Here is a 23851-nt window from a genome sequence, read left to right as displayed (position 1 = left end):
TCAGACCCACACACACACCGGGCTGCAGCTCTGCAGGACTGTCCTTCCCTGGAGCTGCTGCAGAAACACCAGACCTGTCAGAGCCATCACGTCTCCTCCTCGCTGCATGCAGACGTGACTAAATGATCCGATAATCCTGCACTGTTTTTCAGCTCGGTATCATAGCAAGTGATGTTGTAACTGCTGATGTTTGCAGACCGATCGTTCTTTTTATCTCCGAGCTGTAAGACTGAATAAGTGCCTCGGTGGCGTGTAGCGGCTAATGCGACGCGGGAATAACTTCTCGGTTCCTGGTCTGTAAATGCAGCCACGCTCCCGTCTGGGGCAGTGTGTTGCTTCTTCTTCCCCGTCACATGACCCGTTTTTGACCAATCAACAAACCAGGAGTGACGTTAGACGTAACAGATCGTAATCTGACTGATTTAAATCAACATTTTATCATGTAAAGCACTCTGTGTTACTTGTGTATTTATAAATAAAGTTTGATTTGATTAACCCTTGTACTGTCTTTGGGTCTAATTCTCCTATCCTTCTTCCCTTCCTCCTTCCTCCCTTCCTTCTTTTCTCCCTTCCTTCCTTCCTTCCTTCCTTCCTACCTTCCTTCCTTCGTTCTTTCCTCCCTTCCTTCCTTCTTTCCTCCCTTCCTTCCTTTTTCCCTTCCTTCTTTCCTCCTGCTCTCTCCTTCCTTCTTCCCTTCCTTCTTTTCTCCCTTCCTTCTTTTCTCCCTTCCTTCCTTCCTTCCTGCCTGCATGCCTTCCTTCCTTTTTTTTCCCTTCCTTCCTTCTTTCCTCCTGCTCTCTCCTTCCTTCCTTCCTTCCTTCCTTCCTTCCTTCCTTCCTTCCTTCCTTCCTTCCTTCCTTCCTTCCTTCTTTTCTGGGAAGGGAAAAAGGAAAGAAGGAAGGAAGGATCCTTCCTTCTTTCCTTTTTCCCTTCCTTCTTTCCTCCTGGTCTCTCCTTCCTTCTTCCCTTCCTCTTTTCTCCCTTCCTTCCTTCTTTCCTCCCTTCCTTCTTTTCTCCCTTCCTTCCTTCTTTTCTCCCTTCCTTCCTTCTTTTCTCCCTTCCTTCCTTCTTTTCTCCCTCCTTCTCTTCCTCCTCCCTTGACCTGAAGACAACAGGGTTAAACCCACGTATAAAAGTGCTCCCACTTTTTGACATTGATGTTTAGTCGGTTTAATTTTGCTGCTGTTTTTTCAACATTAACTTTCTGTCAGCGTCACTTGTGTCGTTAAAGAATGGTAAAGATTTACAGCTGAGTGTTTTTCCATAACTTTACAGATGTAATTGGGTGCTTAAATAGAAATATCTTCATAGCATCTGGTGCCCTTTGAGTTTTAGCCGCGGGCTGATTGGCAGCTGTCAGAGATCCTCCCTGACTCAGAGGGGATTCAACAGCCACTAATGGGTCTGTTCGCGTCGCCAAACACGTCTGAACCGGTCCAGAGCGGGCGGTGATTGACAGGCGGCCTGCTGTGCTGGTCCCACCCCCCCTCGCTGACGAGGAATATTAATGCGGTTGGTTTGAATGCCAGCGCGGTCGTGTTTGTTCCCAGGAGACGGGAGAGGGGGGGGCTGTTTTCTCTAGACTTCCTATACAGACTGTTTACGTTCTTACTTTGGATGTTCTTCATTTAAAGGGGACCTATTATGAAAAACAGGTTTTTTCTTGCTTTAACATATATAAAGTGGTTTCCCCTCAGCCTGACAACTCAGAGAAGGAGGAAAGCAACCAGATTCTGCAGTGTCTGTACAGCCGCCCGGATGAGCCGTCCAGTGTGATGTGGATCTACGAGCCAATAAGATTCTGCTCCTGTTGTGATGCGTGAAACCACGCCCACAATTAACTCCGCCGGCCGGAGCTTCCTCCATTTTTTCGTAGCGGTGTATCGCGTCATTCAGGCAGCCAATCAGCACAGAGCCTCATTATCATAGCCCCGCCCACTCAGAATCCTGCATAGATAATGAGGTTAGAGAATGGGAAGATAAAGACATGGATCAGAGGCTGAATTTCTAATTTATTTAGCAAAAACAATCAAAAGCTTGTTTTGATTGTTTAAAGGGGACCTATTATGGCATTTAATGTATATTTTAAACAGGCCTTGAATGTCTACTTTTTTTCTACTGTTCTGTGTTTAGATGCGTTGTTTTTTACTGGGTCACCAGTCAGACCGGTGTCACAAGTCGGACGGGGGTCGGCAGTCGGACCGATGTGAGCGACGGTAAAGGCTGATTTATGGTTCCGCGTTACACCAACGCAGAGCCTAGAGCGTAGTGTACGCGGCGGCGTACCCCAAGCCGTAGGCTACGGCGTAAGCTACGCCGTGACCTACGCCGTAGGCTCTGTGTCGATTACACGCAGAACCATAAATCAGCCTTAAGGATAATTGAGCAGCCCCCCTCTCCACTGCAATCTGCCCCTCTTTCTCCCGTCTCACCTGCACCTGTCATGTTTTTCTCTGTTGCCTCTGTTACTCTCCCTTCATCTACTTTCCGTGGCTCCGGAGTCTGGCAGAAAAATTTCTTTATATCATGTTGTCTGTCGCCCGCGATATTTTTTCTTTTTTTTTCGACGACGCCATAGTTGGCTAGCTACAAACTCTATACATCCCATAATGTATAATAATATGCCCGCGCTAACAGCAGCGGTACTCGCATCGTTACTAGGCAACGAAGCAGGTCAACTCACGTTGCAGAACAGCACTGCACAGAGGCGCTCCTAAATGTAAATGCTCATTAAAGCAAGAGAAAACCTGTTTTTCATAATAGATCCCCTTTAACATCTACCTATGTTTGCTGAAGTCTGATTTATGAATGATTCAACTTTAGTTTCATCACCAAAAACTGCCTTTTCCCTCCTCTTACAAAACAATGATCAAAGGGAAGATGCTAAAGCTTCACCAGTCCCACCACTGAGTAGATCGCCTTCTTTTTAGAGGAACTTGGGAGGTTTTCTCGGATCATCGAGTTTCTCTTCTGCAATTTCCTCTGATATTTCACTGATGTGTTCACTGGAAGTGGATTAAAAATCCCAACATGTGTTGACTTGCATGGCGTCAGAATCACGGCAGCATGGATATGCAAATGCTTCTAAGACTTCAGGGGATGTTTCTGTGGTCAAACATGATCAATAATCCCACACAAGCCTCTACAAGCCGAGGAACTAAATCGTTTTCCCTGAAAGAACTGATTTGCAGTTGTAGCGAATGTTTGAGGCTGGCACAAAACCCACACACGAAATAACTAAATGATTTATCTGACGTGTTTTGTAAAAGACTTTGAGCATCACGTAACCTGTCGTGCGTTTCCTCACGTACCGTAGTTTCCTGCTGTGTGAATCCAGGTGAGAATCTTGTTTCTCTGCCAGAATATTTGCATAATAAAACAGCTGGTGGTGCTTTACCCGGAATATAAGGGCTTTTATTCCTTATCTTCTTTTACCCTCCGTTTCAGTTGTGCTGTTAAGTGTGTTCCCATTAACGGGGGTTCCTGAGTACGGCCTTTCTAAGTATGGTGGTTTTTCTGTGTCTTTTCTTGTGCATGTGCTATCAGTATAATTACCACTAGAATGAACACTTGACCAGCTGAACCATCGTCCGCTGGCTTCGTCTTCTGTTGACTATTTTCACAGTAGCTGTAACCGCAGTAGCATCAGCAGCAATAATTCGTCCAAAAGTAGATGTTTCCGTCCATCTTTTTCAAAGTCTTGATGTTCTTAGTTTGAAGAAGTATGCTTATAAAAATGCTACGCTTTTTGTTTATACAATGCTTTGTTTCAAAATACTTTATTAATCCCATGAAGGGAAATTGTTCACTCTCATTTCCTTTTCCGTTATTGCTTCTCCAAAGTAAACAAATAGTCCTTCAGATGAAAACGAAACGAATATTTTAACACCTGGACAACTCTTGCCGTCCCTGAAACGAACATCCTCCTGCCCCGGTTAAGCCCATGTTGTACGACAGTGGTCCTCAACCTTTTTTCAGTGATGTTCCCCCTGTGAAATATCTTTTCAGCCAAGTACCCCCTAACCAGCGCAAAGCCCTTTTGGTTGTTAAAAAAAAGACCTAAAACAGAGCACTGTGCCATCAGTAACTGATTTATGAAACATAAAAATATTGCTGCTACGCTTCAACCACAACTCCATCGTTGGTCCAAGTGATTGACAGGTGAAGCCAGGTGATTGACAGGTTAGGTGGAACTAGGGCTGGGCGATATGGACCAAAAGTCATATCTCGATATTTTCTAGCTGAATGGCGATACTCGATATATATCTCGATATTTTTTCTGTGCCTTAATTCGGGTTTCCCCCAAAGCATTATAGCATAGCATCTCTGTTAGCTTCATTTTTTCTGAGGCAAACCCTTAAAAAAACAGTCAGTTTTAATACAAAGCCTCGTGCCAAATGTCACACAGGTTCCTTTATTAACAGAGGTCTGCACAATATCAAAATGTATAAAACAAATGAAATAAAAATAAACTGCCTGCATATATAGAATAAAAATGCTTCTGGAATAAAATAAAACAAATATCCCTTTCCTGCATAACAATTAAATTAAAATACACTGTACAATTAGTACAATGTAGACAGTAACAGGCAGACTTTTCCACTGAGGTTGACAGTTGTGCAAATAACAAAACATTTGTGCAAATCTCAAATAAAACATTCAAGTCAATTTGTCACAAAATAAGCTATATCAAAATCATTAAAAAAAAAAACATTCTAAAAAAAAAAAAAATTTTTTTTTTTTTTTTTTTTTTTAGAAATCGATATAAACGATATTGTCTCGTGCCATATCGCGTTTGAAAATATATCGATATATATTAAAATCTCGATATATCGCCCAGCCCTAGGTGGAACCATCCTGGGGTGGGGGATACTCTGCGGTTTTAGGATAATAAGTTACTTATTACCTACTCCTGAAGATAAAATTAATTTTATGAATTTAGACTTATATTTTCCTCAATTATTTATGAAATATTTATTTTTAAAGGATTTTTGCATGGATGCTACTTTTTAAATATATGTATATTTAAAAATCTCACGTACCCCCTGTAGTGCCTTCACGTACCCCCAGGGGTACGCGTACCCCCATTTGAGAACCACTGTTGAACGTCTGCTTCAAAGCTACGCTGTAGCTTTGACGGCATCGGCGTAACCGCTCTCCAAATGTGACAATGCGCTGCATCGCTGCATGCCGCAACAAACGTGATCGGTTCATTTCCCACAAGACTCTCTACCAAACTGGTCGTGTGAAAAAGCAGATCTTCGGTTATGTGGAAGGGTTTTTTTTTTTAAAGTATGTAATGTGGATACAAATTATTTTATAAACGGAGGGGGGGAAATATTCGGTTTTAAAAATACCCAGCTACGTGTGGACGGGGTCTTACTTTTTAAGTGTGACTTTAGAATATAAAATACAACAAAATATTGACAGTGGCCAAACAAATTGTAAACACAGGTCGCACAAATGATGCTGGTGACGTTTCTGTGACGTTCTGAGCCTAAATCTCCTTTTTCCTCCGTTTTTCTCTGTTTAGACGCAAACGTGAAAACAGAGTTTTTGAAAATCTCCACTTTGGCCGGCGTTTTCAGAAATGATTGTTTTTGGTGACTTTGTCCTCCGTTTTCGTGTAAACGAACGGCCAAAACGCATGAAAACGCCTCCGTTTTTGCTCCGTGTAAACGGGGCCTTAGCCAAGAGGTCGTCAATGGGCAAAGATGGGAAGATAAAGGGAGGTTGCAGATAAGTAGGATGGGATAACGGTGATGTAAATATCCATGAAGGTTAAGATAGAAGGAACTTTCTTTTTAATTTAAAATTATGTTGAAATATGGTTGCCTGTTGTTTTGAGCATCAGCTGGTACATCGGCGGTATCTTCATTTCTATCCAACACAGTATTAGCACTCAGTTCATTTTGTTTTGTTCATATCATGCCAGTTGTTTCAAACTAAAGTCAGAGATTTTCTGCTTGTAGATCATCTTCATATGAAAAATTACAGACAAAAAGAAAACACAACAGAAAACTGTTTGACGGGTTCAGAGTTCCCTCACATGCTGTGACCGCTCTTGTGTTTATCTGTCTCTTTATCCATCAAACTGAGCAGAAGAGGATGAATTAACCCGTCCAGTCGATGGAGGATTGTTTTGTTGCCTCCAGCTCCGCTGCAGGTCCCTAAAGTAGTTATTGCTGATTCATGGCTGATTCATTGCTGATTCATGGCTGTTCTCTGTACACTTCTGATTATTTTCCCTCCAGCTTCTCCCCTCCCTCTCTTCCTGTCCACAAGCTGCTCTCTCTCTTTCTGCCCCGTCCATCCCTCCCTCCATAACCTTTTTTTTTTGACAGTGTGACTGGACACGTTTCCTGTTGCTCTTCCCAGGAAACTGTTCTCCATGATCACTTGCTGATGTCCACTTGTGCTTAAGTACGACCGCGCTGTCGGCCGCAGGCTCCCTGGAAAGTGACGGGTTGGAGTTCTAGACGTGTCACGGTGGTGGCTGTATTTAACCAGCACCGTGTGCAAACAGCCTCTCCAATAAAAGTAAATGTTTGCGCTTTGGGTTTTATGACCAACTTTCTATTTCTGGAAACCATCCATTTGTCAGGATCACTCGGTCTTACCCCCCCCCCCCCCCCCTCTGTCGTGCAGACAGTCGGCGTGGCGGCAACAGGAAATTATGTTTCCTGTGAATTCTTCTTCAGTGGAAAAATATGAATTGTCAGTTGAAGATTATTAATCCAGTTATTGAAAATCCAACAAACAAACACATTCCAGATGAAGGTTTTGTATGAAATGAAACGTACGTCCTGAGAGATGCGATCACAAGTGGCCGGTAGTTTGCATTTTTGATATCCTGGGAGCCTAAAAAGGTTCATCTGGGAGTTTTTTTGAATTGGTCTCGTTTCCTTTGAAGGATTTCTGTTTCGGTATTTGGTGTTGCGCGTATCGAGGGGTGATTGTAGGGCTGCACGATTCTGGACAAAATGAGAATCACGATTTTTTTGCTTAGAATTGAGATCACGATTCTCTCACGATTTTTTTCCAATATAAAATGTATTGCACTTATTACTTTAACTTTGCAACAGCTGAACAAAAATATAATAACAATAAACATCTCTTGTCTTCTTTACACAAACCTTTGAATAATTTAAACAATAATAACAATTTTGAACAATATTTGTTCCTCCCTGAGTTGAACACCCTTTCAGAAAGGGGACTTGTAACAGATCCTGTAGTTCTGAGGCAACAAATTATTCCTCTGGCTGCTTTTTGCTGTAACAGCTGACATTGAACATAAAAACAATAAACATCTCTCTTGTCTTTAAATAATTTTAACAATAACAATTTTAACAATATTTATGTGCAATATGTGTCAGGTGATGAGAAAGGTAGATGTTTCTCCAAATGTAATCCACAATCATTAACAAAATATAACAAACATGACAACATGATAGTTGACCATGACAGGACTACAACAACCTAGAACATTGGCCTAGTCCTTTTTTTATGGAGCCATCTTTAAATTTTTTTTTTTTTTTTTTTTTTAAATCGTCGTCATTTGGAAATGAGATTGCGTTCAAGCATGAATCGAGATCGCGATTTTTTTTTTAACGATTAATCGTGCAGCCCTAGGTGATTGAGACGCCTTTCAGAAACGTTTGTCATCTGGATCAGTGGTCTTGATCCGGGTTCTCAGGGCTTACTGCCCTGCACGTTTCCAGGTTGCACAGAGTTGAGGACCATGGTTGAGGTCCAGGGTTGAGGTCCAGAGTTGGAGACCCCCTCATCTAGATGTTTTATGTCATCGATAAGCAGAAAAACACATTTACCAATTCTTTAATTTTTGGTTTTCCTTCTTCTTCCTCTTCTATTATCAGTGAAACTGAAACGTCAGAGCTCTTCTGTCCTTCCTCTCCTGTCAGAACCATCGTTGTGTCACCACCTCTAACCAGCGATGGGGGGTGACGAGCGTGTTCGGCCTCTGTCGTATCCGTGCAGAGCTTCACAAAGAGCAGGTTTTAAGTGTGTGCGGTTGCATGCCTCACTGTACATTCATTTAAAGTGAATATTCCCTATTTTTGTCCGTGCTTGTTCAGCTTTTGTGACCTTTTTGTGGACACTGTCACTCAAAATGAATAGTTCAGATCCTATTAATAGTGAAACACAGACAGAGGCAGGAACGGCTCTTCACCCGTGCCCTGTCTTGTTTCTCTCCTCCAGCCGCGGGCTTCTCTACGCTACACACAGTCTGATTGAATTATCCTCGCTCGCTGCTGTTATCTATTAAATTTGCCCATCGTTGCTTCTCTGGCTGCTGAGCGTTCCTCCCTGGGCGAGTCGCTAACAACACGCACGATGAGTCACTCATGCCCAGCGGGGTCGGCCATCTTTGTAGTGTACTCAGGGTCAGCAGCCAGAGCACGACAGAGTTGGTTCCATGTCGGCTTGCTCTCTTCAACGGATGAGCTCAGATCCCCGTACAAGTGTCAATGAAAGAAAAGTGGGATTATAACTAAGAGAAGTTGCAGTGGATCTTTGTGGCGGATGATCTCGGGACCCAAAGGGTCCGAGTGGGGCTCTGCTGGCCCTAGGGCTGTTCGATTTTGCCCAAAAATAAAATCTCGATTTTTTTCTCTCAAAATCCGATTTTCGATTACGATTACGATTATTTTGTGAATTGACAAAAGGCAAAGAAATGATTTCAAATGTTTGTTTTTTTATTGAACATTTGCCCCATTGGGCTTTAAGTGTAAACTTTGCTCTTATTAAACCAAAAATGAATGAATAAAGTGCAAAACTCTGTAAAATAAGTTGAAAAAAAGTTTTAAAAAATATAATAAAATATAAAGTTTTATCTCTGGAAAAAAAAATCAGCAAATCAGCACTTGAAAACATACAGTTAGTTATATTTCCAATTAAATAAAACAAGATATTTTCTAATTAAACTAAACTGGGTCTTTGCATGCTAAATGATAATCAACCCATGAAGGAGGTAGAGGTGTGTAATGTCAGTCATTACATTTGCTATTCACATTTGCAAGTTTTTTGAAAGGAACACGAGCCGGTCTACCGCATCTGGCTTGAGGGATGCCCGGTGGCATGTTAGTATATCACCATGGTTACAACGCCCCCTCCTACACTAAAGAGCCTCTCCCATGGCGCACTTGTCGCAGGTATTGAGAGGTATTTCCATCAATCATTAATATGGTATCAATCATTAATATGTTTGCAGACAAGGTAAAAAAAATAAAAAATAAATAAATAAAAAAAAAGTGAAAAATCGATTTTACGATTTTCACATTTTAACATCGTTCTAATTACATAATCGCGATTACGATTTAAAATCGATTAATCGAACAGCCCTAGCTGGTCCTCGTTTCAGCCGTGGAGTAGTGTTGTTTCTTTCAGCCCGTTTCCATTTTAGTTTGAGTCTAGTCTTTGGGTCGAACTCTCATTTTAGTCTCGTTTTTATTCCTCTACGATATTGCATTATATATACTGTTATCGTCACGCGACCAGCATTTTCGCTGCGTCTCGTCTCGTTTTCCTCAGCTGATAAAGGTTTGTTGATGACTAGGGCTGCAACTAACGACTATATTAATAGTCGACTAGTCACCGACTATTGAAACGATTAGTCGACTAATCAGATAATTAGTCATTTTTTCTTAAATTTAGTATGAGGTTGCTTTAATTATGTGGCAAATAATAATAAACACAAGAAAGATGGCTATGTCAATGAAAAATAGATATTTTATTCAACTTTGCTGCTGTTCATACAAAAAGTTAATAAAATGTCCTATCTAAAACCAAGGACAGGCACAGTGATCAGTCAGTATAGACATAAATCCATAAATAAATAAAGCTCTGTCCATTATTTTTCATTTTTTAAGGACAGGCAATTGTGTTATATAAAAAATCTAAAATAAAATAAAACGTCTTGTATTTTTTCTCCATCACGTGGGTGAAATGGGTTCTGGATGGCAGGATGTTCTCTGGGTTGAACTGGTGTATCATTTGTTGAAACCGTCACCATCAACCATGGAGAGCTGCTCATATCACAGATCAGCTGCAGTATTGATCAGTGAGGGCAGTCGCCTGTTGCAGGAACACGTCTGCCTCTTCTGCAGAAAGGGCTCGATGGTGGCTCTTCATCGGTCTGCATGCATTTAATTTAAAATACTTTTGTCAGACACAGTAAGGCACAACGTTAAAGCTCTCTTTTAAAGCCAAAATACGTTTAATGTCTTACCAAGGCGAGTCTGTTTCGTTCAACTGTCCGAGGTGCTGCCGTGATGCAAGTTATCTTTTTATTCGCTGTATCCAGGCTAAAATGCTCCCAAACTTTTGAAGTTTTGTTACATGCAGCTGATGTACAGGACAGGTTTACCCGCTACAGCTCGGCAGAGACGCTATCGTGCACGCGCGACTCTCGCCAGAGATTGTATTGAAGTGAGACGCCTCACTCCGTTGGAAAAACACGTCTGGCGACAATTGTCGACAATGGAATTCATTGTCGACTATTTTGATTATCGATTTTTGTCAACAACGTCGACGAATCGTTGCAGCCCTATTGATGACGATATTTTCGTTGACGAAAGTATGTTTAAAGTAATAGTAACTTACATTGATGGGGTAACTAACAGAACGAGAAAAGCTTCAAAAACACATGAGAAACATCACGAGGGGTTTGTCCGATTCCTGGTTTTGACCAACCGAGCAACGTCTGACGCGTCCTGAAGACTGGCCTCATTGTTCCACATTCCTCGGCCCGTTTTCCTGAATCGCTTGAAAGACGCGCGAGAAGACGATAAACCAGAGCCGTGACCTTGACCGTGACCTTGACCGTGACCGCGGAGCGGCCGAATCCCCGCCGTCCCAACCTGGAACAAAGACCGTGTCTATGTGGGACACGACCAGAGCTGGACGAGATATGAGAACGTATTATCTCTAATTTAAACAAGATAAACACAATAATTATATTAAAGAAGGAAAACATCAGCGTAGCTGTAGTAAACCGAGTTAACGTTTTATTTTATTGGTTTTCGGTGGGAGAGGAAAATGACAGCTGCCATGTTGGTTTGATGTTTTCTATCAAGAAAATAGCTCAAAGTTGTAGCAGTTATCAGAAACTTCCGGTGTGACGACGATGAGCACGAGCCACCGGACGTTGGAGGAGCAGCAGAGACCTGGAGGACAGTTTTAATAACAAATACATCTGAAAGGTTGAAGGAAAAGGGCTAAGCTGTACATACTCGTATTACGATATGTACTGGTATATTTGAGAAGGAAGCATGTAACTGGAACAATACAGAGCTACTGATATATTCTTACTGTTGTCAATAGTTCATTTCATCAGAGCCATTTGAGTTCACTGCTTTCTTTCTTTCTTTCTTTCTTTCTTTCTTTCTTTCTTTCTTTCTTTCTTTCTTTCTTTCTTTCTTTCTTTCTTTCTTTCTTTCTTTCTTTCTTTCTTTCTTTCTTTCTTTCTTTAAACTATCTTCTTAATCCATCCTTCGGCTCGTCTGCACCACAGAAAAAGATCTGACAAACCCTCTCTGACATCTTGGTGTCCGCTTAGCAAGATGGATGGAACCTTTTGGAGAAAAAGAAAAAGAGAAATTCTTCTTTTATAAACTTGAAATGTTTGAGTGGCGTGAGAAGTGTGTGTTGCATCTTAACCCTTGTACTGTCTTTGGGTCAAAATGACCTAATTCTCCTTCCTTCTTCCCTTCCTTCTTCCCTTCCTCTTTCCTTCCTTCCTTCCTTCCTTCCTTCCTTCCTTCCTTCCTTCCTCTTCTCTCCCTTCCTTCTTTCTTTCCTTGTTTTCTCCCTTTCTTCCTTCTTTCCTTGTTTTCTTCCTTCCTTCCATCCTTCCTTCCTTATTTTGTCCCTTCCTTCCTTCCTTCCTTCCTTCCTTCCTTCCATCCTTCCTTCCTTATTTTGTCCCTTCCTTCCTTCCTTCCTTCCTTCCTTCCTTCCTTGTTTTCTCCCTTTCTTCCTTCTTTCCTTGTTTTCTTCCTTCCTTCCTTCCTTCCTTCCTTCCTTCCTTCCTTCCTTCCTTTCTCCCTTCCTTCCTTCCTTCCTTCCTTCCTTCCTTCCTTCCTTCCTTCTTTCTTTCCTCATGCTCTCTCCTTCCTTCTTCCCTTCCTCTTTTCTTCCTTCCTTCCTTCCTTCCTTCCTTCCTTCCTTCCTTCCTTCCTTCCTTCCTTCCTTCCTTCCTTCCTTCCTTCCTTTCTCCCATCCTCCCTTCCTTCCTTCCTTCCTTCCTTCCTTCCTTCCTTCCTTCCTTCCTTCCTTCCTTCCTTCTTTCCTCCCTTCTTCTCTTCCTCCTTCCTTGACTGAAGACAGCACAAGGGTTAAAGACCAACCGCGTAACTTGGCTAAAAGTTCAGATGTAACTTTGAGCTAAAACCCAACGCAGTGTTTCCGTGTTGCTGAATCAGACTTTTTCACATTTTCACATCTGTGCTTTGGGAAGAAAAAAGAAAAACCAGAGAGGTTAAAACCTCCGACATAAAAAAGCTTGTTCAAAGTTACCTCTCAGTCCACTCTCTGTTTCGGCACCGGGCCTAGAAATTCCTGGATGGGATTTTCCTCCCGTATCGCCGAGCGCTGAAGAAACAGCCCTGCATTCCTGGACAGATGTTTATGCCAGTTTCTCCTGTTAGCGGTGGCTGTTACGAACACACAGGCTGTGCAGCTGCTGCGCAACATCTCTAATTGCAATTTTCTATATATGTGTGTCTGTGGTGGAGCAGCTCAACGAGCCCTGAAATGTAGAAATCACTCTTTTCTGTTGTGGGTGGGACTTGGATGAAGCTGTGGACGACGCCAGAGAACGAGCATTTAAACCAGCTCCCTCCAGCTCAGTTAACATCAGTTATTGCTGTCGGACAGATAAATACTGGCCAGTAGGAATGGGCGATATTTTACAGTTCACGATATACAATCCATCCATCCATTATCTATACCCGATTTATCCTTCCACGATATACCGTCAAAAAAATTCCCCAGGTTAAGAATTTGTCATCTCGCGGTAAAAATGATAAATTCCCGTTGATGACGTTTTTGTGTAAAGCTGATTTATGGTTCTGTGTTAAATCGACGCAGAACCTACGTGAAGGAAGGAAGGAAGGAAGGAAGGAAGGAAGGAAGGAAGGAAGGAAGGAAGGAAGGAAGGAAGGAAGGAAGGAAGGAAGGAAGGAAGGAAGGAAGGAAGGAAGGAAGGAAGGAAGGAAGGAAGGAAGGAAGGAAGGAAGGAAGGAAGGAAGGAAGGAAGGAAGGAAGGAAGGAAGGAAGGAAGGAAGGAAGGAAGGAAAAGAAACAAACAAACATCAATTCCCGTTGATATGTGTTTGTGTAACAAACATGGCGGATCTGAGTCATTACAGTTTTGCAGTACAGGTGTACTGATTTAATTGTTTTTTATCAATTCAATGTAATTGGTGTAGTTTAGTATTTAGTATCTTTTAGAGCAGTGATTTGGCTCCAAAGACTGAATGTGGTGATAGATTTATAGTTACAAAGGTGGAGTTGAATTGGTATTTTTTTTATCGTTATCGGGATAAATGCCAGAAATTATCGGGACAAATTTTTTAGTCCATACCGCCCATCCCTAGCGGAGACACAACAACCCTCAGTCGGACCGAGCCCGGCCTGTGCGCAGCAGCACTTCCTCCCTCTGTGGCTGGAAGCAAACACTCAAACACTTCAGCGTTTCTCACAGAAGCCGCTGGAGAGACACATTTGCAGACATTTCACACAGGGATAATGACTGGAGACGGGGGCGGGGGGGTTAATGTGTCTCGTTAAAGCGTTCGCCTCGTCTTCATCAGTCTGGAAGAAGACGGGTCAGCACCTCCAGCGGGAATAACTATCACCACCCAAGAGGGTTTTATGTGGGGTTTTAATATTCTGCTTTTCTCATGTGCATGAAAGGAGAAGAACAAACCGCCAGAGTCGTTATTTCAGTCTGTCTCCATCATAAATTTGATTTATTTGTTTCTGAAAGTAGCACCACAAGTGTGTGTAACAGGGTTTTTTTTTCCTGCTTCAGGCAAAAAAAACAACCAGTTTCCTGTCAGATACTTTGTCTCCAGCTCTTTAACAGATTAACTGTGCATAAACGACCATTATAACAAATATACCAACATGCTGAATAAAAATCTTTTTATCATTTGTGGAAGTGTGAGCTACAGTGCAATGTTTAGTTGTTAACAAAAATCAATATTAAAAATAGTTGCCAACGATTTCCAACTATTGTCGACAAAAAGAATTTGAACAGAGTGAGGCGTCTTCCTACTTTCCAATCTCTGCTGAGGGTTGTACTTTTTTTTTGTATTTTTAAATGAAGTGTCCATCTTTCATGTCTTTTATTTATAATTAGCATATAATTTTAACAACTTAATGTAAAAAAAGTAAAAGCTAAGAGCTAAATAAGAGCCATTTAAGAATTATGAGATACATATTACAGGACTGTCTCAGAAAATTAGAATATTGTGATAAAGTTCTTTATTTTCTGTAATGCAATTTAAAAAAAAAAAAAAACAAAAAAAAAAAAACAAATGTCATACATTCTGGATTCATTACAAATCAACTGAAATATTGCAAGCCTTTTATTATTTTAATATTGCTGATTATGGCTTACAGTTTAAGATTAAGATTCCGAGAATATTCTAATTTTTTGAGATAGGATATTTGAGTTTTCTTAAGCTGTAAACCATGATCAGCAATATTAAAATAATAAAAGGTTTGCAATATTTCAGTTGATTTGTAATGAATCCAGAATGTATGACATTTTTGTTTTTGTAATTGCATCACAGAAAATCACAATATTCAAATTTTCTGAGAAAATCTTGTATGTTAATAAGATCTTATGTTAATAAGAGCTGTCATTTGTCTATTTACTGTACAGTGAGCGAAAATAATAGTCAAATTCCCTGTCTTGTTTGACCTGACTTGGCCAAATAAACATGATTCTGATTCTGATCCATAATTAGTCGACTAATCGTTCAAATAATCGATGACTGATCAGAATAGTGGTTAGTTGCAGCCCTGACTGCAGATAAAAGCTCTGAGGCTTCATCCTGGAGCCTCTTCAGTCTCTTCAGATTACAGGAAGTAATCTTATCTTGGTGTACACAGTCGTACGGAGGAGCGGGGGCGGGAAAATCAGACGGACGAGAAAATTACACTTTTACACAATTAGTCCAGTCGGCGTGGAAATCCCTGAAAAGCGTCTTTAAGGATGATGGAGGTGTCAAACCTGATTTGCAGCTAGAATGACGTTAGAGGCCGACATTATGCTGCTGACTTCACCTCCTGCTGCCCGAGGAGAGATGTTATCACCCTCTCTGAATGAGGGGGGGGTGACAACGGGTGTGCAGATGGCAGGAAACCAACGTCAGACCAGCAACATGCCGTACTCTAGGAGCAGTACTCGAGTTGTAAAAGAAAATCAGGGGGGATGGTGGATTTTATCATATGGGGACAGATAATTTGTGCTGATTACAAATAATATATATTACAAATAATAGCAGTGACCAAAACACCTGCAGAAATACTGCAGGAATGACATAGCAGCAGTTAAATGCAGCCTTCTGTAAGCTTTAAATATCCACTGGGCTTACATCAAATACATCAAAACACAACAATAAAAACAGTTTTCTGAACTTATCAATATGACTGTCCTTCACAGGATAAGTAACATGGATCACTGCAAAAACTCTAAATCTTAACAAGAATATTTGTCTTATTTCTAGTTAAAATGTCTCATTTTAGTAAAAAAAATCACATTAGACTTAAAACAAGACTCATCTCTGGAAAAAACAACACTTTTCACCTGTTTCAAGTAGATTTTCACTTAAAATAAGTAGAAAAATCTGCCAGTGAAACAAGATTTTTTTGCTTGTAATAAGAAGATAAATCTTGTCCCACTGGCAGATTTTTCTACTTATTTCAAGTGAAAATTTACTTGAAACAGGTGAAAATTGTCAAATAAGTTATTTTTCTGGTGTTATTTTTCTGGTGATGACTCTAAATGTTGAAATAGCAGTAAAACCACATTCATTGATGAAATGACATAAGGGATGGAAAGGAGGGATGGCAGTTTTACAGGGGGGATGATTTTGAGCGTTTTTATTTCAGGAGGGATGCCGTCCCCCCTCATCCCCCCTCATCCCCTCAACTCCAGTACTGTGTAGGAGCATCCCGACGAACTCCCTCTGGCCTCCGTCCAGTACTTAGAAATCTCATCCTTCCCTCGTTTCCGTCCTCAAGATCGTATCTCCGACCTGAAAAACAAAAAGCTGCCGGGAACGAACGCGGTGCCAGAGTTTCTGGTTCTGGTGAAGTCGTAGCGCCGGGAGACCCGGGAGGGAGGCCGGGGTTTTCTGCTGCGACCGGAGTGATCTCTGCGTCTCACCCTGCTCGGACAGCAGGACCGCAGAGGAAACAGGAAAGGCCTGAGCCGCTCGGTGTCGGGACGGATATCCTCCCTGGGAGGCGTTCCCCCCCTCTCTCACTTAACTCTCCCGCTCTTTATCACTTTTTATCTTTTTTTTTTCTTTTCCTCCTTTTCACCGCCGGCTCACTTTGCTTTCGGCGGTGGTTTCAGAAGGGGACAGTTTTCTGTCCCCCCGTCGTAGGTCTTGGTGGTCGGGGCCGAGCGGAGCATGTGTTGGCATGGAGACGAGGAGGACGAGGGCAGCTCGGAGGTGAAGCGCTGTTTGCTTTGGTGTTTTAGTGGCTGATCGGTCCTCGCTGTTCCCGTCGGGGTCTCCGAGTCCCGCCGGGTCTCGATCCGGGTCTCGGTGAGGACTTGTTTGAACCAGACGAGGGAATATCGTTGACCAGGAAAAGCGGTGGAGTCTGAAGCTTTTTTAGGGTGTGCTTGGTTTTTTACGTAGGTCATTGTTGGGTTACCTGAGACACTCGGAGGACAGATTTGTAATTTACTAGTTTAGTTGGACCTTCAGCTGTTTTTCTGTTATTTTCTGCGTTTTCACATGCAGTTCCAACTTTTTGTACAGACGTGGTATGGACCATTTTCACAGTCACATATCTACTCCCGACGCCACTATGGATCTATGCATATTATCTTGTATTTTTTATTTCATTCTTGGGTTTGTGACATGTTTTTTGTGAATACTTAAATATTTTTCTATTTGTATCAATTTACTATTTTTCTATACGGAAGAGTATTAGGGCCATGCAGGAGAAAAAACATTTGAGAGGGGAAGATTTTTTTTTATTGTGCACTTCGAGAAAAAAGTCGAAATGTTGAGAAAAAAGTTGAAATGTCGAGATTAATGTTGAAATACAGTTTCGAGAAAAAAGTCAAAATGTCGAGAAAAAAGTTGAAATGTCGAGATTAATGTTGAAATACAGTTTCGGGAAAAAAGTCGAAATTTCGCCTTTTTTCTCAAAATTTCAACTTTATTCAATTTCAAATTTCTCGAAATTGTACTTCAACATTAATTTCGACATTTCGACTTTTTTCTCGACAATTCGACTTTTCTCGAAGTGCATAATGAAAAAAAAATCTTCCTCCTCTCCAATATTATTTTTATTTTTCTCCTGCCTGGCCGTAATACTCTTCCGTATTTCTATGATGTACTCATATTTTCTATTTTTCTCTATTGTATTTAAATATTTTCATTGTACTTCTTATTCCATGACTGATGTATGGTTTTCATTCTGATTGGTTTAGAGTCGATCAGAGTCAGCTGGCTCCTGTTAAATGGGAGACACCCGCTTAATCATTCATCGCTGAAACGCGTCCGATTCTCTGCTGCTGTGCAGTGATTTAACTATGCATTAAAAGTTTTGTACTTACAGTGAGTGCTGTCGGATTTGGACTTTTTTTACTTTTTTTGGTCCATCTGGTGCTAAACGGGGCGGCCGCGGGCCTTAAAATGTCATAAATTCAATTTTTGCTCAAATAAGACCTATAAATGTCTTAGTTTGTCTTAAATCTCAATCCAAGGGTCTTAATTTTAGAGGGAATGTATCCAGTCATCATTAAAAAGTTTTTCATCGTTTTGAGGAGAATCTCCTGCAGAGGTTCTAAATCTGTGTTGCCAGATTGGGCAAGTTTCAGCCCAATTGGGCTGAAAAATATATATATTTGGGCTGCTTTTTCTAGTTTTTACTAAATATTTAGGAAAAATAATGAACAAAAAAGGTTTCCATTATGGCAGAGAAAAGTAGAAACGTACACAATAAACTCACTGATATTTTATTTGCTTTAATCTACTCAATTTAATTGTAGTATTTGTTTGGAGCCTGAACTTTTTCTGGCCATTTAGTGGTGTTGTGAAGCTTGAAATCTATAACGTATTTAATAATTAACAGAATGTATGATTCGGGCTGGTTTTTCATTATTTCGGCGGGTTTTACATCGCGTTTTGGCTGGAACCTGTCAGATTTCTTAGTGACTTGTCTTTTTGGTCTTAAATGTAGTTTAAAAATGATATTAAAAAGTCTTACATTTACCTCGGTCAAACCTGTAGACACAGCGTCAAACAAGCTGCATCTATCATTTAATCCTTCAAGTGAAATAACATCAAGGTTCAGAACTTTATTTAGTTTTTGTGTCTTTTAATCAGAGGTCAAAACCATGTTTTTTGGACCGGCACCCGGTGACACACTTTTGGTCTTTTACTGCGTTTTCTTCCAACCTTCTGCTTTCGTTTCAGTCTTCAGCATTTCCCCTCTTCCCCTGCCCGCCCCGTCCCTATCATCCCTGCCCGTCTTTCCTCCCATTAGTGTCTTATCTGGCTGGCCGTCTCTTCTGTCTTCCTCCGTCCCGACACCCGCCGGTCAGCTGACGGGGGCCGTGCGTTGGAGAGTTCAGGACCTCGCTTCCTAACCTCTGTTGTTTTCTCTCTCTGTCTTTCTCCAGAGCGACCCAGGCGGGCTGTCCGTCCTGGAGCAGCTCGGCTTGGACCAGAACTCCGACTTCTCAGACTCCAGCGTCCAGCAGCTTCTGGACGAGCAGCGCGAACGGATCCGCAGGGAGATCCGCAAGGAGCTGAAGATCAAGGAGGGAGCCGAGAACCTGCGGCGGGCCACGACGGACAAGAGGAACGCTCAGCAGGTGAGCGCCGGACCGCCGCCCCGATCCAACTCTGATTCTTAATTCCTGAAACTCACGTAGGAATGATGATGTGAGAACAAACCAACAGGCGAGAAGACGCCTGAGACTGAGACAGTTTAAAACTAAAGGAAGGAATAAAAGCAGGAAGTCATGGAAGTGATCAACTTTAGCCTAAATTTTGCGCGTTCCCGTGAGGGTAGTGGTGTCCCAATTCCTCTTTTCATCTAGGGGGAGTGTGTATGAATCTAGCCCTACAGAGCGAGGGATTTCAGATGCTGACTAGCTGACCTAGGGCCAGAAACATTTCCCAGAATGCTTTTCGTCGTCATTTACGGACTGAAAACTGACTGAAAACATGGCGGACATTTCTTATTTTTTAGTGAATAAAATCAATATTTTGAGTTAGTATTATTATTTGCACCTGAGTTACCTTAGCTGGAGTACACTTTCACAAGTTACAATTATCCAATCACAAGCATCTTACATCCTCACGTCACTCATAAATTGTAAAATGATAGAATAGGAAAGGTTAATAAAATAAAAATGGGACAACCTGGATCTGTTTGTTTTTGCATTTGAGCATCTTTTTAAATGTGTTACAAAAGTATCGGATTGGGACTCGGTATCGGCAAATACTCAAAATTAAATGAATCGGATCGTGGTCAAAAAATCGGATTGGGACTAATCCCTGATTTCAACACATTACTGCTCTCGTGTGTAATACTGCGGGATGTGGGGGTTATGGGGGCGCTCGTTACACTTACTTGACACCAAAAGCAGCTTCAATCCAAAGTTTAGCCAAAACATGGTGTTCCTGCTTTCTACATTACCTTCTGTAAGTAATCTCATGTGATCTGCGAGTCCTCACTGACTTCCCTACTTTGCATGGTTGCTATGGTAACCCACGCACACACAAAACTAATGTAAACAAATGAGAATTCAGGGTGCTGAAGTGGTGATGGTTTACGTGGAGCTGTGGTGCTAATTTCCTAGAAGTTATAAGGAAGCGGTCGTCACACCGACCAAAATAAGAAATCAAACTATCTTTCCACAAAGTTTCTGAGCACAGAAGATGAAGATCCTCACTGAAGCTTGAGTTGGAGCTTCTCCCCGTCTGCTTTTTTCATGTCGGGGGGGTTTTATAGAAGCTGGGAGCGTCCTGCCAGAAACGTTGTGGGATAAAACCACTGGTGGGGTTCTACGTCCCAAAGATAAGAAACTCTATCCGAGCTGTTGTCGGTGAACGCTGTAAAAACCAGCGCCGGAGACGACGGCGGGGAACATTAACCTCCGCGCATGATTGATGCTCGTATCTGTGACCGTGACGTTGATGCGGACGGAAACATTGGAAGTTTGTGGAGATGTTTGCTGCGATCGAATTCCTAGGAGGTCCGTTATTTTATCAGGGCAACGTCCAGATCAGCTCCTGCTGAACATGGTATTTTTAGGCCCTGTCCCATTACTACCACTACCCCTACTTTTCAGCACTACCCCTACATTTTGCGCGTTCCTGTGAGGGTAGTGGTGTCCCAATTCCTCTTTTCACCTAGGGGGAGTGACGAAAACTAGTGTGGTGGCTATGAATCTGGCCCTACGGATCAAGGGTTTTCAGATGCTCACTAGATGACCGAGGGCCAGAAAAATTTCCCATAATGCTTTTCGTCGTCATTTGCGGACTGAATAAAAAAAAAACAACATGGCAGACATTTCTTATTTTTTAGTGAATAAAATCAATATTTTGAGTTAGTTTCTGCATAAAAATGCGTTTTGATCACATTTCTAGCGAGAAATATATATTTTACTTTCATAATATTCACTCAGTGAATGTACATAATCACTCGTTTGCCCGTTGTTGCCAAGTCTTTTTCAAACCTCGCCAAAATAAAGGCTGATTCCGCGTTACACCAACGCAGAGCCTACGGCGTAGGTTACGCGGCGACGCGCACGCCGTACCCTACGCCGTAGGCTCTGTGTCGATTTATCGCGGACCCATAAATCAGCTCCGGAGCCGGCAGGCAGAAATCCCGAAATTTTCGGAGCAAATTTCTTAACAGGCGTAGCTACAACTGTTAGATTTCATCTATTAACCCAACATTTATCTTCCTAAATTATTTATTTCAGCCAGTGGTAATTCTCAACAGACCTGCAGGTTTCTCCCCCGGGACGACGGCGCAGGTTGACCCGGCCGTGAGCTGCTGCTGCTGCTGCTGCTGCTGCTCCGAGCCGGCGGCTCTTATCATCGCCGAAAACATCAGATCAAATCTTAACAGGCGTTATTTGGATAAACTGAGCCCAGGTTGGGGATCTTAACGGTTACTTTTATGCCTGAAAAAATATTAAAACTTAATAAAGTGGCATATTAACAGCGCTACAGCTGAAATTAAAACAGCTTTTGGCTCTCAGCTTCCTGATTTTAGGGGTGGTGCTGAAAGTAGGAGTAGTGGGAGTATTGGGACAGAACCCTGGGAAGATTTCAAGTGCCCTAAAATCTGTCCCTTCTTTTTTAGGGGTAGTGGTAGAAAGTAGGGGGTGTATTGGGATTGGGCCTTAGTTCACTAACGATTAAAAGAGCGATTCACACTCGCATGTTTGATGTGACTGAAAAGAACTCTGGTCCAGTTGCTGATTCACTACCAGCTGTCCAAATCAGGATGCTCGGTTGTTTTCTTCTGGTCCATCTGGTGTTAAACGGGGCGGCCGCGGGCCTTAAAATGTCATAAATTCCATTTTTGCTAAAATAAGGCCTTTAAATGTCTTAGTTTGTCTTAAATCTCAATCCAAGGGTCTTAATTTTAGAGGGAATGTATCCAGTCATCATTAAAAAGTTTATTTCATCGTTTTGAGGAGAATCTCCTGCGGAGGTTCTAAATCTGTGTTGCCAGGTTGGGCAAGTTTCAGCCTAGTTTGGCTGAAAAATATATATATTTGGGCTGCTTTTTCTAGTTTTTACTAAATATTTAGGAAAAAATGTGAAAAAAAAGGTTTCCATTATGGCAGAGAAAAGTAGAAACGTACACAATAAACTCACTGATATTTTATTTGCTTTAATCTACTCAATTTAATTGTAGTATTTGTTTGGAGCCTGAACTTTTTTTGGCCATTTAGTGGTGTTGTGAAGCTTGAAATCTATAACGTATTTAATAATTAACAGTTTTAACATACAGAATGTATGATTCGGGCTGGTTTTTCATTATTTCGGCGGTTTTACATCGTGTTTTGGCTGGAACCTGTGATTTCTTAGTGACTTGTCTTTTTGGTCTTAAATTTAGTTTAAAAATGATATTAAAAAGTCTTAAATTTACCTCGGTCAAACCTGTAGACACAGCGTCAAACAAGCTGCATCTATCATTTAATCCTTCAAGCTAAATAACATCAGGGTTCAGAACTTTATTTAGTTTTGTGTCTTTTAATCAGAGGTCGAAACCAAAACAGTTACAGATTTAAATTGTTGATGCATTTTAGAAAGCTTCCCAAGTTTTTTAAGAATGAGGTTTGTCAATAAATATTGATCATTTAGGTAATAGTGCTAAAATTCTGCTGGTTCGGTTCTCTTCCTTTGGTCTTAAGCTGGGCATACACTGCGCAATATTTGAAATCGTATGAGACTGCCCCATCTCACACTGCACGACTAGATTGCGGAGTTCAAAAGTTCACAGCCCACGATTTATGGTCTCACACTGTACGACCCGATGCTCAGATTTTATATATATATTATATGCACTGCGCATCATTTTTAGACACAACAATGAATGCATACCGCAAAATTTGTGTCTCAGCGGAGGGAAGTGTTCAGAGCAGCACAGAGAGCACACACTAAAGGCTGATTTATGGTTCCGCGTTACACCAACGCAGAGCCTACAGCGCAGGGGACGCGGCGACCCGCACCGTACGTGGGAAATGCGGTCTTTTTTTCTGCTATTAAAACATGATTTGTAATGTGAATTTGCAACACTTAAACTACAAATAATAGTTTTTGACGTGACATCAGAGATTGCGCATGCTCTCTGTGAAAGGATGAGTCAAATCGGGTCGTAGCTGCTTCAACTGAGCGATTCCTTCACGAGGAGCGACCAGGATTTCAAACATGCTTGATTTTCTGGCGACCTCACGATTTGTGATCGGGAGCTCGTCGTGAGGTGTTAATCTCTCGTCGTTACGCCACGAAAAAAATCACTGATTTATAAAAACTTGAGTGTTTGTTCTTCACGTCTGTTACAATCTCATGTTAAAAAAAAAACGCTTAAATACAAATAAACTGAGGTGAATACTGTGAATTCTGGCTGTTAGAATGCTAAACATGCTGTTGAAAAACTATCAAGACATGGTTTTTTTTAATTTCATCGCTAATTTGAAAACAAAAACAACATTGAAATTCCATCCAGTTTTTTTGTGAAACTACAATTTTAAATTTGGCTTCAGGTGAAACTTCTGTCACAGCTCTAGTTATTATTAGTGTAAACATGACGGTTTACTGAGCATTTAGCATAAACACCAACATTTTATAGACAGGAAGCGTGTTGGCTTACGTTTTATTGAAACTCCAAAGAACAATAATTTACAGCTCACAGCGGCTGCGTCCGTTTGATTGGCGTGAACACATGAATAATTCACCCTGGGGGTGAAACGTTCACTTATATGACTCATACTCAACCCTTTAACAGATGGATTGATTCTTCTGCACCTTTCACAGATGTGAACGCTTGTGCAGAAGAATAATGTGTCTCGATTAAGAGCTTAGTAACAGGATGATGG

General features: G+C 41.5%; 1 protein-coding gene across 2 annotated transcripts in view; it reads left to right on the top strand.

The window, feature by feature from the left end:
* pkn1a (protein kinase N1a) overlaps positions 1-23851 on the top strand; it is a 98269-nt gene that overhangs the window by 35135 nt on the left and 39283 nt on the right. Inside the window, exons 1-2 of one of the 2 annotated variants that reach the window (XM_061729459.1) lie at positions 16565-16715; positions 18905-19099. In XM_061729459.1, the coding sequence (XP_061585443.1) occupies positions 16674-16715; positions 18905-19099 (237 nt within the window). In that variant the 5' untranslated portion in view covers positions 16565-16673. Of the gene's footprint in view, positions 1-16564; positions 16716-18904; positions 19100-23851 lie in introns of those variants that run through there. The other variant, XM_061729541.1, reaches the window with a different exon arrangement.

The sequence above is a fragment of the Cololabis saira genome, chromosome 1 (genome assembly GCF_033807715.1).
Source record: "Cololabis saira isolate AMF1-May2022 chromosome 1, fColSai1.1, whole genome shotgun sequence".
NCBI lineage: Eukaryota > Metazoa > Chordata > Actinopteri > Beloniformes > Belonidae > Cololabis > Cololabis saira.
The sequence above is the reverse complement of the archived record's forward strand: the minus strand, read 5'-3'. Positions and strand labels throughout refer to the sequence as shown.